The 15,517-nt window shown below is 61.4% G+C and overlaps 1 protein-coding gene across 1 annotated transcript in view; it reads right to left on the bottom strand.

The window, feature by feature from the left end:
• The window catches only part of TNS3 (tensin 3), a 142,513-nt gene that overhangs the window by 51,573 nt on the left and 75,423 nt on the right, over positions 1-15,517 (bottom strand). Inside the window, exon 13 of the mRNA XM_019626569.1 lies at positions 6,442-7,698. Within this exon, the coding sequence (XP_019482114.1) occupies positions 6,442-7,698 (1,257 nt within the window). The remainder of the gene's footprint in view (positions 1-6,441; positions 7,699-15,517) is intronic.

Here is a 15,517-nt window from a genome sequence, read left to right on the forward strand (position 1 = left end):
TGCAAATCTAGGCACTGATAATATTTTTTGAAATAACTATATTTTCAATAATAACACATACTTTTAACAAGGAGAAACAGGACACAGACCATCTTCAGGAAGAACGCAGCTTCGCCCCCGTTTGCTGTCCTCGTGCTGCCTTTACCGGGTCCCCACACCCTCCTCTGATTCTCACTAGTGCTATTTCTGTGTTCAGACCCACAAACTTGAGTTGGATCAATAAACATTTCATTCCCTGTGATAAGTCTATGGTGCCTGGTGTCGGATCTGCTCATCAGACAGAGAATGTCCTGGCTGAGCCTGGGACACAGCAATGCTCCGTCACTCGGGTGACACGATCGGGCTGGGCAGCTTTGCCAAAAGAAGGGCGAGGTGGCCTCGGCCTGGCCCCCCCAGTCACCCAGTCTGCGCAGGTGCGGCTCGCGCTGGCCACCACGAGAGGGTGCAGCGAGGTCAGGGCCGGGAAACTAGGGCGGAGCAGGAGAGCCAGTCCTCCTGTGGGGACACGCGGTGCCTCCACTGAGCCCTGAGAAGTGGGGGACCCCGGGCCACGCCTGTGCGGTGCCCATCAGGTGCTTTGCGCCTGGGACTGAATTCAGCCTGACCCGGGAGGCCAGCACTGGGTGGCCACTGCGAGGGAGGTGGCCTTCTGAGATGACTCACTAGCCAATTGTGTCAAAACCCCAGAAGCTCGTGACAAGTCTGCACCTTTCCCCAAAGCCCAGCTACGCCCACAGGTAGAGAGGGTGCAATGGCATTTCCAGGGGACTCAGCATGCACGTGTGTCCCCCTGCACTGTGCTGGGGCGATTCAGCTTTATCGGGGTGACTACTGGATCCTTCGTAAAGAGGAGGAGCCCGAGAAGCGGCGTGTTGGGGTCCCAGCACCCCGGCGCCCTGCTAGAATAACGCTGGGATGGCCGTGAGGCCAGCATGAGGACTCGGCGCCCACAGCCCTGGCGCAAGGCCCCCCTTGGCCTCAGGTCCTCCAGCACCACGCGGAGGGGGGCTCTCCTGCTCTGCCCAGCACAGTCAGCTCTCCAGGTGATGGACACACGCCCAGGTTAGAAACACGAATGTAAAACAGCGCTTCTCAAACCTGTGTGGATCAGAGCGGCATTTAAAATCCTGACGCTCAGCCTCACCCCTCTCCTGTGATGACAGAACCTGCGTTTATAAAACTCTCAGAGTTTCCAACACGCAGCCACGCTGGGAGCCACGGCAGGTCACAAGCCCAGAGTCACGCTGGAGGTACCCATGTGGGGGCAGCTTGAGATAAGTCTGATGCCCGCCCGTCCGCCCGCGGCGGAGGTCGCATGGGCACTGTCAGCACTGCATCTGTGACGCTATGTGCGGCCGGGGACAAACTCCTGCTCTGGAAAGCAGATGGGGACCGGGGTCCTCCCAGAACATGGCTGCCGCTTCTATCTGGGTCACTGGAAGGTAAAGTGCCCTTAGCTATTTATTTATCCTTCTACGATCAGATAAAACAAAATCCTGCGTCACATTTGTACCCGGTGGGCTCTGGAAACTCCCTGCATTCCTAGGCGTGAAAGCAAACAATCGCCCTGCAGTCAGGCCTCCTGACTTCAGCACATTCAGATCAACGCGGTTTCTTCTAAAGAGACAGTGGGGGGGGGCGGAGGGGGGGGGCGGCAGGCAGCCCCCTCCTCAGCCTGTGTCCCCAAAGGAGTTCAGAGCGTTTCTGTCCCCCAGACGACTGCATCACCAGTCCCTCCCCCTGCAGCCTGAGCTACTGAAGAACTGGGTGACTTTTGTGAGAAATCCTTAGCCTGAGTGCTGACGAAGTTCAGGACCTGAGCGCACAGACTCCAGCAGCAGGCCCCTGCGTCTCCCGCTCTGTCCTCCCCAAACACCTAGGAAAGGAACCCTGGCTTTTGGAGCAAAATGGAAAATTATTTCCCCTGGGAAACGTTGATGGGCGTGGCTAGGCGGTGGGGAAGGACATCTGAAAGCCTAGGGAGTATGTCCTTCCAAAGGAGAAATTTTAGCAATACTCCCGTTTCTGCTCAAAGTCACTGTAATTTAAAGCGCAGATGTGAAAAGCCACGTGGCAGCCAACGCAGGGCCACTCCTGCTGCCACACGTGCCTTCCCCTGGGCACCACCAGCAGGCTGCTGCCCGGCTGCGCGCCTTTCGCTCACTTGAACCTGCTTTCTTGTTTTACTAGCACCCCACCCCCGTCACTCACTTACTGGCCTTCTCTCCAAACATGCCATCTTTTAGCAACTGAAGCATTTACACAACACAACACAGGACAGTCCCCAGGGCTGCCCACCTCAGCGCCAGGGCCACCTCCAGGGGACGGTTGGACATGTCCTAGACCCGGAGCCGACGGAGAGGACCCCCGCCACCTACCCTCGGATTAGACAAATTAGCTCTCGCGGACGGGAGGCAGCACGCGGGCCTCGGGGAGCTCGTCCGTGCAGAGCAGCTGTGTCCCTCTGAGGCACAGCTTCTGGAAACAAGACTCCACGCCAGAGGCTGGGGTCCCCAGAGCAGACTTGGAGACTTCTGAGGGCGGCCCCTCGTGAGTTCACAGAGTGCCGTGTGGCCCAGCAGTTCCTCTTCTGGGGTTGCGTTCAAACCAATGCTTGTACTTTGATGCTCACGGCAGCCCAAGGTGCACACAGGCCACAAGTCCACCCCCAGGGGACGGGCCAGCACAGTGGGGCCACCCCCACCAGGGAACACAGATCAGCCCTAAGCAGGGATGGCGCTCCGACACATGCGACCCCTCGATGAGCCTGGCACACGGTGCTCAGTGCAAGACGCCCGACACAGAGGTCCTGTGACCTGTGCGTGAGAGGTGCCAGCACAGGCACATCCAGGGACAGGACGCTGACGGGACTGCTGATGGGGCGGGGTGTCCTCTTGGAGCGATGAAGAAGTGGGACTGGACAGCGCTGATGGCTGCACAGCACTGCAAAGCGACTTCACGCCACCGGGTGGCACACTTTACAACAGCGAAAGTGGGCAATTCTGTGTTCCGTGCCTGCTGTTCCTCCTGCCCAGGCTTGGAGGGCCTGCCGCTCCCGATGCCATACCCGCTCCCGATGCCATACCCGGAGGCCACCCAGTTGTGACAGGCAATTCACAGGCGACTACACTTGGGGCTTCGGAAACCACCGCCATCGCCAGTGCCAAATGCAGGGGCTCCTCCCCATCCCAGCTCGGGTGGCACCGTCTGGGTGCAGGGGCCACGGCTACTCCCTCCCTCCATGCCTCTGCAGGAGACCACCGTGTGTGCCCGCTCAACGGCCGCCATCCTGGCAGTGAGGTGGCCTGTTTTGCGGCCCTTCCCACGGGGACACGACGTGCAGCAAGTCCCGTTCTTCCTCACGCTAACACGCCCTCGCCTTCGCACGCTGGCTCACTTTGGCCGGGAGTTGTATGACTTACACTCAGATCATTCAAAGCCACAGGTTCCCACTATCAGGGATGAGAGGCCAGAGCTTTCAGCGCCCTGAATGATTTCCGGGTAATGAGGAGTGTTGCTGTCCGTGCCTGCGCACGAACACCCAGTGCCCTGCCAGGAGATGGCGGGGCCTGCCGGGACCCCAGTTGTGGGCTGGGGGATGAATAAAATATTTGGACAACATGAAGCAAAGAGCCCTCAGGTATGAGATAAACGGGCTGGTGTCCTGCCATCAGTGGGACCACAAATGTCACAGATGAGCCATTTCTTTATCACTGGGGTATCGTCGGCCAAATCTCCCCCCACTTAAACGATGTGATCCAAGAAACCCATCTACACGCAGGGCTTCTGAGCAGCTGGGAGACCTGGGTGAGGGGGTGTCATAGGCCACAGCACTGCCCAGAGTGGCTGTGCCCCAAGCAGTGTAGTGTCAGACCTGAGGCTCTGAGCACCTGCAGGGAGCCAAACACCCCCACATCGCCCCCTTTTACAAAATCATCCAAAGCTTTGAGACCCCTACCTCTGGACAGCCTCCCTTTTATCTTGTGGGTGGGGACTGTCCCTTTATAAACCTCACTATGGTCCCTGGCCAGTTTAGCAGAGCCCCAGGGGTCCCAGGACAGTCACTTGTATTCCCACCTATACCACGGCCCCCTGTATTTATAAACATTACCATGTGCCAGGAAACAAAATGAACAAGTCGCTAGGCTGTCCCCGAGGGGTTTTCTGGCTGGTGGCAGAGCCTGAGCTCAGTGGGATGGAGCACAGCCATGAAAAGTACAGTCAGATGGAAAGAAACTGTCCACATGTCACGGTAGGCGTGAGCGTCAGAAGCGATGTAGACAAGCTCCAACGTAGCGCCTGGAGCAGCCCAGGCACTCACAGTGGCAGTGTTTACTATCATCACAGTACCACCACCACCACCATCGTCACCACCGTCACCACCACCACCATCACCACCATCACCACATCATCATGACCATCACCACCATCACCACATCATCACCACATCATCACCACCATTGTCACCACCATCACCACCACCATCATCACCACATCATCACCACCACCATCATCACCATCACCACCATCACCACCATCATCATCATCATGACCACCACTCACTAAGGATTCAGTTCCATCAAATGAAAAACGTATTAGCCTAAAGAGGCCTCGGGGTGGTAAATCGAGCCTTTACCCCGTGTACACTCAATGCCTCCAACAGCCTCCAAATCTCAAAGGAGATTTTTAATCCCGGAGAAAAACTTCGGATTGCTACTTTTCCAAGTAACCTATCTGAAGTAGGTTTGGTGAGGTGAATCACGTGCTAAGGAAAGGATGCCGTGAGCTTTGTTCCCACTGAGACTTTGTGAAGCCCTAGTTTCCTGAAGGATTCTGACTACGTTCACACACCCAAGTCCTCAGATCTGGACCAGCGCTGCAGAGCTGCCGCCACTGGGCTGGGCCGGGCCGGGCCGCCGGGTGGAGGCTCACAGTCCTCTCCAGGGAGCCTTAGCTTCTCCCAGCTGCCAGCTCAGGAAACACAGGGTCCCAGGGACCCAGGAAGCTGGCAGGTCACACGGCTCACCGTGACCCAGGTCCAGGACAGGTGTGTGGACCTGCATATCCTGAACCATCAGCTGGGCACTGTGACGGGGCTTCTTTTAACAGATGGAGTGAACAGAAATTCAGAGACTACGTCCTTTACCCCCCTAAGTCACACGGCCAGCCACCTCAGCCACCGCACGGCCAGCCACCTCAGCCATCGCACGGCGCAGTAGCACTGACACCACAAAGCTCACATTCCCGGCCGTCCCGACCTGAGTGGGACTGAAACCCACCTCATCTGACTGGCGGGGCCGACTCCTGCTCTACTGCCTATGACTGTGTGACCTTGGGCGGGCCACTTCGCTTCCTGACACCTCCAGAAACTCAGCTGTAAGACGGGGCTCTGTCTGCAGCCGCGGGGCCTTGAGGAGATAAAAGGGGGCCCGCCATGAACGGCACCCCTTCTTTCAGTGCTCCTGGCTCACTGACAGGCGGCACTCCGGGCAGGCTCAGGAATGCGGACGGAGTGGCAGTGCCCTCCCCGCAATACCCTCCAGTCTTGACACTTGGAGGCAGGGCCTGGGAGCCAGCTGATGCCCCAGGCACAGACCCGCACCGCCGACACCGGAGGCCGTCACCACTCTCTGCCCTGCCGTGGCCTCTGGTCCTGGTCCCCGCCTGCGAGGGCCACGGGGGCTCTGAAACACAGCCCTCCGTCTCCGTCTCCGCAGACCTCAGCGGCCATGGATGCTGCCTGGCCCCATCTCCTGTGTGGAACCTTCTAGATACACATCCTCGCTGCGGCCTCACACACCGTCCCCCTGCCCCACAGGCCCCCCTCTGCTTACTGGGCGCCCCCTCAAGCTGAGCCAGCCAGCTCTCCAGGGCCCACAGCCTTACGCCTCCCAACACGGAAAGCACGTCACAGACTCCCTCCCAACGTGTGGCCCCACCTCCAGAAAGCCCTGCACCTGCAGGTCCCTGCCCGTCCACTATAACCATCCCCCAGCCTTTCCCAGCCGAGCAGCTGAGCAAGAAGGCTCAGCCATGGTCCCTGCTCTGCCACATCCCAGGGGCAAGGGCCTGTGCAATCCTGGCCCCCGAGGCGGCACGGCCCCACCGCTGCCGGGGTGCAAAGAGGGCCCCTCTAACCCCGGGCCTGCGTCCCCGCTGTGCTGGGCGCTGGATGTGACCGCACCGCTTAGCGCCGACTGTCCCGCCCCTGCCTCTCCAGGCGTTCCTCCCCACGCCCCCCAACACTGCTGGGCACAGCCTCCCTCCCTGCACGGCCAGCCCAGGGACTTCTGACGCACCAGAACTGCGCAGTGACCTCCAGGTGCCCACGAGGCTGTGCCCAGGGGCCCAGCCATCCACCCCCTCCTGCAGGCCAGGGAAGAGCCCGTGCTCTGCTCTGGTCCTGACGCAGGTGAGCCTGCACCTGCAACGCCAGCTCACCTTGCCGTGGGGGCGCCCTGCCGGGGTCCTCTCCTCTGTCCTGTAGGCGGCCGCTCGCCCGGAGCCCACCTCCCACGCTGTCCGGGGCCGCGGGGCCGCTGGCCTGGCTGCCCAGCGTGCTCAGGTGGGTGGGGAGGGGCTCGAAGGTGGGGTCCAGCTCCAGGATCAGCCTGTTGAGCTGCTCGATGGACTGGTCGATGTCCAGGGTGGGCGAGCCGGGGGAGGGGTCTGCGCTGGGCTCCGGGCCCGTTCCGTTCACCACTCTGACATCGGGAAACCTGGCTTTGAAGGCTTTGCCGGGAGGCGGCCGTTGTGTGTCGCTGGGATGTGGCCCGGGGCCTATGCCCCTCTGGGCGGCCACCCTGCTGCTGGCCCCTCGGGTGGGGGTGACCGGGGTCCTGGGCGGGGCCTGCGCCAGCCGGGGACTGTCTCCCGGGCTGCGGCCCACGAGCCGGGCCTCCCCGTCGGCGGCGAAGCTGTACTGGTGGGCAGCCACCATCTGCTGCTGGCGCACCCACGTCTGCGTGGAGTAGCTGCTCTGCTCGAAGGCCGGCGTCTGGGCGGACACGCAGGGCGCCCCCAGCACGGGCGGCGGCGGCTTGGGCTCGCGGGTCCCGAAAGCCCGCTCCCGCCCGAACAGCGGCTCCACCCCCAGGCCCAGGTCGGGGGAGAGGGCGCCGTGCCGGTCCTCGCCGGCGCTGCTCCCAAAGCCGTCGGACAGCAGGGAGTTGTGACTGCTCTGGTGGCAGGCGAAGGGGCCCAGCGGGGCCGACGGGTGGCCCTCCGACGAGGACAGGGTCCCGATGCTGTCCACGCTGTGCAGGTCGTGGCTGGGCACCTCGTCGTCCAGGATGTCCGTCTCCCGGTCCTTGGGCGTGGCGTCCCCGTTCACGTGGACCTGGGCTGGCACGACGTGGCGTGTCCCACTGAACTTGCTGCGAACATCAGTCATATCCTTGAGGGGGCTTCCGGAATCTTCTAGGCCAAAGCCACTGAGCAGCTGGTCCAACTCGGCCTTCTCCTGGGGGCTCAGGCCCCTCTTGGGTCCCACGGCCAGGTGCTCCTCAGTCCTGTCTGTCCTCACCGAGGCAGTGGAGTGGCCTGAGTCGCTGCTGACGGACAGGGTATGGTCGCCGTGGTCCGGGCTCACGGGGGCGGGGATGCTGGGGGTGCCCCCTGGGATGCCGGGATCCGAGGTGCTTTTCTTCCGGACCTTGGCGTAAAGACTGCCGTCCACGGGGCCCTGCGTGTGTAGCACTGGAGGAACAAAACGGAGAGGGGCTGTCAGTCAGGGGTGACGGGGCTTCAGGCGCCGAATGGTGTGTGCGTCTGTGAACAATACATGAGCTCGTAACACACAAGTGACAGGAATCGGGGACAAAGCTTCTCCAGGACACCCAGGCTCCACGTACGGGAGGCCACGGAGAGCAGTGTGAGCACCAGCACCTGGCACCTGCATGTTGCTTCCTTTTCATGCAGAGGTGTCACCTGCAGGGTCACCTGGAGAGCCTTCCGGGCTCTGGGGCTCCCCACACGAGCCACTTGCCCGGGGGGCTCCCTGTTAGCTTCTCCATCAGTGTGAAGGTTGAGCTCAGCTCAGCTCTAAAGTGCCCAGGAATCAAGGATGCAGGAGACAAGGTGGGCTTCCTGCACCGTCAGCACGCGGAGCCTCTGCAGAGCACGGGTATCAGGTATCACCAGGCAGGACGCTGGGTTGCAAGCCTGCCGTCCTCTCTACACTCTGACATCTGCTGAAACCGAAATGCGTGGCTCACTGGACACAGGCAGTGCAAGAACTGGCCTCAGGCCTCCTACCAGCACAGCGTCTGGGCCACGCGGCGGCCCCACACGTGTGGGGGGCTCTGGTCTCCATGCCCCGGGACGGCCACACGCTGGGCCGTGCAGAACGCCTGTGGCGTGGGCCTCCCGGAGCCTCTTTTCCTTGGCACCTCTGTTCAGACCCTGCAGGCTCACCCAACGTCCCCCCACGAGGACACAGGCTCTGAGAGGGCAAGGGCCTTCGCTGCCTGTGGTCCCCAGCATCAGGGAGCAGCCCCTGGCACGAGTGACACTCAGTAGCTGAGACACAGTGTTCTAGCTTGATCTCACACAGCGAAACCTGGGGAGCTGTCAGCAGCCTTACACAGACAAAAGCCAATCACCAAAACAAACACAAACGACCACGGCCTGAAGGCAGAACTGCCTGCAGCCCTCGGCCGCCTGCAGCCCAGGGGCCCCCATGTCCCCGGCAGGCAGCGGGGCCTCCCATGAGAGCCAGGCTGGTCCTCCAAGGCCACCGGACAAAACCGGAGATGTGAAGTCACCAGATCTAAACGTCCAAAATGTCAAAGAAAATTGTTTAAGCCTGAAGGTGAGCCCAAGGTGCCCGTGGGGCAGCCAGAGGCACCGAAGCCCAGGGGACGTCTGCACACGCTGTCCAGCCACAGGGCGTCGCTGGGACGCGGAGTGGGGAAACGAGGCCGAGGCCTGGCAGCAGCGGGGGCGAACGATGGCACTGGTCTCCTCCATCCTGCTGCCACCTGCCAGGGCGACGTCGCTCGCTCACGCACACAGCAGCAGGGGCAGCCAGGTAGCGGCCACCTCGCCTGGAAGAGCTCTTCCCACCTCTAAGTGGCACAGGAAGGGCGGCCTCATCTATGCCGGGCTGAGCTTTGTTTGCTAGGACCCCGTGTGAAGACTGCAGGTGACAGCTAAGAAGGGGACCACTACCCGGGTGGGACCTGGGGGGGCTGGGAGGCCGCTGCCTGCCTGACTGCCAGACTCTCCAGGGAACAGGAAACACGAGTCCAGCGGCTGTGCGAGGCCCCCGAGGCTTTGGTGATCCTTAGGGACACCTGGATCTAACGGGTGGCAGTGTGCCCCTGGGACAGAGTCCAGGTTGCGAAAGGTGAGGCAGTCAACGTCACAGACCTCACCAACCCCCACCCCTCCCCAGGTGTGTGGTCCCTGGGCAGCTGTGGCTGGGGTCCGGGCGGCAGTGCCGGGTGAAGGAGCCTGCGGGGTGGGCGTGGGGCTGGTCAGGAGTTCTAGAAGGTGGAGTCGTGGCTTTATCTGCCCTGGCATCTCTTGTATGTTTAAAAGACACATTTAACTCGGTGCCTCCAGCTCCGAGGGAGACTGGGGAGGTTTGAAAGGATCCTCCTTGTGCAAAGGGGGACCCTGGTCCCCAAACGGCGAGCGGCCTCCCAGGACCCAGCCCAGGACACGCCCCCCGTGTCCCCTTTGCCTTCCCGCGGCCCCTATCGAGGATCCTGGCCGGTCTGGCCACAGCTGCCCTGCGGCCAGGGCCTAGTTAACAATCACACCCAGGAACACGGCTCTGATTACTTCCCCGAATGACACACCAGGGAGGAGCGGCACCTGCAAAAGCACCGGGAGGAAGAAAACGCGCAGTGGGCGGTCCTGCCTCGTTAAAGGGCAGCGACCAGGGCCGGACCCCTACCCTCCCCGTAACCACCCTGCCCCTGGACCCGACTTCCAAACGTTTTCTCACAAGGAGGGAAACAGGCTCTCCGAAAACATTTACAAAGTGATCTAAGAAAAGGGGAAAACAACAACAACAAAAAATGAAAACATCCCTTTCCATCATGGCTGAACACAGATTAACCAACGTTCACCTGTGCTCTCAGGTGTGCTCACAGGTGTACTCACAGGTGTACCTGTGCCTGCAGGTGTGTGAGCTCAGGTATATTAAGGATCTGCAAAACGGAGGTGCTCCTTCCAAGTGCCAACCACTGGGTCACGGAAAAGGTGTAGAATTGACTGATACCTTCAGGTGTCCCTGGCCATGCTTCCAACAAGAAGAAACCGATTCAAAGGACGGACAAACCTGGGGGTGTATCAAGCTGCCTGAATCTTTCTTCTGTGAACTGATCCTATAAATCCTAACATTCCACTTTTGTGGAATGTTCGCTGCGTGAAAGTTTGCTTAAAAAGCAGCTTTTCATTTTGAAAGAGGCACAGAGCCCTCCTCGCAAGTCTTCCATGGAGGAAAAGAAAATACAGTCCCCCAGGCTTGCTCAGCACCTGCCAGGGACAGCCCAGCCTGGGGACAGTGCCAGGAGCAGAGGCGAGGGGGAGGCGGGGGCAGCCCCCTGGCGCCCCGCGGGTGGCTCAGAGCAGGCACAGCGGGGACAGGTAAGAGGCCGCCGCCTGTCCTGCCATCAGGCTGACGGCCCAGACCGAGGCTGCTGCAGCACCTGCCGTGCGCCTGGACACTGACGCCCGGGGTTCCCACAGCAACGCGCGCACAGGGAATCGGAAGGCCTGCGTCACAGGTCAGGAGACAGGCTGAGAGCCTGTGCCGGTATTTCGGGTGTAAACGCTGACTGAATAGGTCACTTGGGACCTAACCGGCCTCGCCCCACACCCACCCTGCTTCCTGTCCCTTTAAAAGGGTGGAATTCTAAACCCAACCTACTTCTCCGGGGAAATCAGCAACTTAACTTGAGAAAGGAATTTGCCTGAATGTTTTCTGTGCAACTCACGCACGCACGTGCACACACACACACACACACACACACACACACACACACACACACAATCATGTCTTAGAAACTACTGAGGCATTTTGTGTTTTCCTCCCTAACTCCTGAAGTGGTTCCCTGTCCCAGGCAGAATCCTGCATTTGGTGGCTGCTGGGTGGATGGGGGCCCTTCTCCGCCTGTCCTGGGCTGAAGCAGACACCGGCCGTGTGTTTCTGTCCTTGTCATTAGAGGACTCTGGTGCTGTCCCGTGACTGCTCTGCTCCTGTCCCCAAGCCCCTGGACGCCAGGAGCCCCATGAAGGAAGGCTCCCGCCTGGCCTGACCCACCACGGGACGGGCCATTTCTCTGGACACTGACGGTCACTGCTGCGTCCCATGGCAGCCCCGCATGCACGCCCTCCAGCTCACCCTCCAGACTCACAGGGCCACCCGGCTAAACCAATCCACCACGTCGAAATGTCCCCATAGTGGAGGCAGTAGGCGGTAACAGTCCCGAGTCCCCACAGACACGGAGGGTTCCTACACCCGCAGCCCTCCCAGAAGACGGAAGGACAAGCTCATCATGTGCCTCTGCACCCCACGCCGGCCCCACGCAGGCTCCCTGCCTGGCACTGGGGAGGCGTCAGGAGCCGGGCGGGCTGCCAGGGTGCAGACGGGTGACAGCTCACGTGAAGAAAGTGTTCTCCATCTTGGTTCTGCGGGTTTCAGGACAGAGGGCCCAGCTCCTAGAGCTGCACGGTAAACGGGGTGGGTTCTACGTGTGTGAACTACATCCCACTTACACACGATCGTGAAGTCAGCACAGAAGTGAGGCTCACGCTGGAAGGAGGCCGCCCTGCACGGCTCCGTCCCCCGTCCTTCCCCTCCCCAGACTCCATGACAAGTGACAGCCCTCGTCCCTTCGGGGTGGCCATCTTGGCTCCTTGTGGCATAAAGCTTGTTTGACTTTTCCACTGGAGTGAATTACGTCTTCACGCCCCTTCTACGTGTGCTGGCATAACCCGTCAGGGCTGGAATCCTGGCTTGACCACAGCTGTGTGACCTTGGGCGAGTTACTCGACCTCGCTGTGCTGTGCTTCCTTTATCTGCAGAGAAGTCACCTGGCCAGGGCTGCCCTGGGCTCAGTGTCGACTTAGGGACCCAGAGCGTGCCCTAGTGTGTGATTACTCGGAACACATAACTCAGCTCCACCGACCTTATTCTTGGGGAATTATGCTGAAGAATGATTTTTAAAAAACATCATCCCAAGCTCCCTAAGTCCTCGTGTAGCACGCCTCCGAGGGCCCAGGCCCACGTCCCACAGGCAGTGTCTTTTCCACTCACGTTTATGACTAGCGGCTGGAAGCTGCTCCTGTAGGAGGCTTGCTTTTCATTTCCTGCAGGAGGACCGCTCTGTGCCGGCTGCACAGGCCCTGCATCTGCCCCGAGTCACCTCCCACCCCAAAGTCAAGGGCCTGTGCTGGGCGTTGGAGAGCGTCACCTGTGACCTGGGAGACTGACATTACGGGCTGCATGAAATGCGCCTGTTCTTTTTTTTTTTAAGGAAAAGCACAAGATGGTGATGAGCACCAGGTCCCCGAGGGCGTGCGCCTCTGGATAAGATCAAGTCCCCAGGCGGGCGGGTCCCAGAAGTGCCTCCTGCAGCAGTCAGCTTCTCCCGCTCGCCAGCTCCCCTGACAGCACATGCCTGCCGAGCCTCCAAACTCAGAGCTGCCCCCTGAACTGCGAGGCGCCCGAAGCAGGTGCCACCTGGCAGTGACAAGGGGACACCACGCCCGCCACGGGGGCCGCTGAAAATCGCTCGCTGTGGAGCCAAGTTGAGCTCCCGGCAAATGTTTTCTAGCAACGAGGAGGCAGGCTGCAAATTCTTGGAGAAACAGATTAGGGAAAAAAAATTGCGAGAGGAGGAGTGAGGCATTCCAACCAGAAGCCAACGCCTCCCCGGGAAGGGACCCAGCGTTGGGAGGTTCCAGGCTCCTGGCGTGCCCTGGGCGCGGCCCCAGAATGCTGCGATAAAGCAGCAGGCTTCAGGGGGGGCTGCGGCCGGTGTGTCCTGGAACTGGCGACTGTGGCCAGCACCCCGCCTCGCCTGCCCCGTCCAGGGCCCCTGTCCCGGCAGCCTCTGACTGGGCCGCGCGGGCCGCTGTGGACACGCCTAACCGTGAAACAGCCGAGCCCCCGAGAAGCAGCGGTGACTCTGTCCTGCGCTGCGGACAGTCTCCCGAGGCCCACCCGCACATCGCTCCTCACCAGGTGGAAACACTGTTCTGTGTGTCACACGACTCCCCACGCCCCGGCACCGCCCCCTCCTCCGGACTTCTGTCGGCTGTGCAGCCCTGGGCCCCCTCTGTCGCAGGTCCTGGTAGCCTGGCAGAAGCCACCCACGCACCCGCACTGAAGCTGCCTGCTTACCTTCCTCCCACACGGCCCGGCAGCTCTTCCAGACACGACTGTGGAACCGGCTGCCCGGGCAGAAAGCCTTCAGCCCGACAGCAGCGTCTGGGCTGGGCCGCCTCCCACAGGGCCTGGCCCCTCCGGCGAGCAGAGGTGGAGGCCTTGTTGGCAGAGCACGGGACTTGGATTCTGCCAAGGAGGCCAGCGCAGTGTAAACACGAGGGTGGGGTCTGCTGCAGCCAGGCTCCGTGAGACCTGCACTCCGGAGGCGGGGAGACGAGCCAGCCAGTGCCAGCCAGCCCCAGGCCGGCCTCCGCGCACTCAGCCCTCCAGGGCGGCCGCCCAGAGCAGCCCCTGCGTCCGCCTTCTTCAGAACGCCGGCCCGGAAAGCACCCCCGCGCTCCCTTCCTGGGCTCAGTGCGGCTGAGTTGCCGTCAGTGTGACGGCACATGGCATTTCCTGCACCATGTCCCCCACCTCCATCTCGACGTGGGGCACCTTCCCTCCCGAGGGGCCCTGGGTCTTCTGTGCTCTGCAGCCCTTTCCAAGGGAGGGGTTGTGTGATAAAGGCGCGTCCCTGTGACCTGGAAGGCCCCGACCCTCATCAGGCCGGACACGGAGGAGGGGTGAGGGTGTGTGTGTGTGTGTGGGGGGGGTCAGCTGTGTGCATCAGCCCTTCTCGCCCAGGATTCTGGCTCCATTTATCAAATACTCAAAGTGCCACGCTGGTGACGTGGCCACATGCCTGGGCCCGACTTGGCACAGGTGCGCCTCCAGGCTTCCCGGGGACGGCTGCAGCCCTGCCTTTCCCAGAACGGACAGAACGCGTCTCTCACGGGCGACACAGCGAAGCTCACTGGGCTTGACTCCGTGCATGAGGCCCAGGTCCCTGCTACGAGGACCATGAAAGGGGGTCAAGGGCCCGCAGGGGGCGCTGCAGAGACTTCCAGGACAGATGGGCACGCTCAAGGCAGCATTCACGGGTGGGGCAGGTGGGGCAGAGACGGGCAGAGCGGGAGGTGAGCGGAGGCTGCTGCGGCACATCACGTTCTGTCCTGCCGTCCCTGGGAACACAGCGCCTGAGGCTGCCGCGCCTCCCGCCGCACGGAGCTCCGGTCTGGGGCCAGGGGGCTGGGACCCTGCCTGACCTGCCCACCTGCCCGCCGAGGCAGCCTCCTCGGGTCTGGGGCCCAAGCCAGGGACCGCTGGCTCCAGGTGACAGCTAAGGGCATCAGGAGAGAGTTCGCCTGGCAGACGGCCTCATGCCTACGAGGGCTGGGAGGTGTGGGCGCTGGGAGGTGGGCATTCGGGAAGAAGTCTTCCATCGAGGGTCCGCGGAGGTGAGAACACGGGACCGCACACGAGCTCTGGGACCAGATCAGATCGCGAGCCTTTTGGGGATCCTCTGATGGAATCGTGTGACTGATGAACTGGGCGTCTGAGATGCAAGCAGGTGCTTACACGGGGTTACGCAGGGAAGTCGGGCAGGACACAGTGCAGGGCTGGCCCCGCGGCAGGCGCTCACACGGTGCAGAGATGCCACGACCAGGGCGCCCAGGTCGGGGCTTTGTCTCTGCACAGCAGGACCGTCTGCACTCTCTGAACTGCTGCCAGGGAGCACAAGGAGCGATGTGCCACCTGCAGGGCACAACTGGTGACCCCAGCGAGGGCCAGAGGCGTTGTTGCCTTGCAGTCCCCGCAAGCTCACGACCCACAGAGATGGGCGCAAAGCTGCTGTCTCCATGACACTGGCTTCTAGCTACTTTACATCTGGACACAACTCAGTGGACGGAACGTATTTGGACGGCCTCTCCCAAACCAGGTCTGCTTCTCAGCCAGGGGCTGAAAACCACGAAACACCTGCATTCTCACGAGCCCAGGGGACGTCTCCATCCCTCTGACATCAGCCTCCAGCGGCTTCTTCCGGTAAACCTGGCAGACACCACCCTTCCCTCCATCCCTCCTTCGCGACACTACAGCGGCCACAATTACATGTTCCGTGAATCTCTGTTTGTGTGAGAGGGACTCAGAAACAGAGGCACTGATGCAACCACAGAAGCAGGACAGCAGAATGACAAGCAGAAAGAAATGAAGCCCAATGCCAGCTGCCCGGGACCCGGTCCTGAGCAGACGCCTGGCACCTGCACAAAGCGGGCAGGGACAGACGAAAGCAGG

The sequence above is a fragment of the Hipposideros armiger genome, unplaced genomic scaffold, assembly GCF_001890085.2.
Source record: "Hipposideros armiger isolate ML-2016 unplaced genomic scaffold, ASM189008v1 scaffold_685, whole genome shotgun sequence".
NCBI classification, from domain to species: Eukaryota; Metazoa; Chordata; class Mammalia; order Chiroptera; family Hipposideridae; genus Hipposideros; species Hipposideros armiger.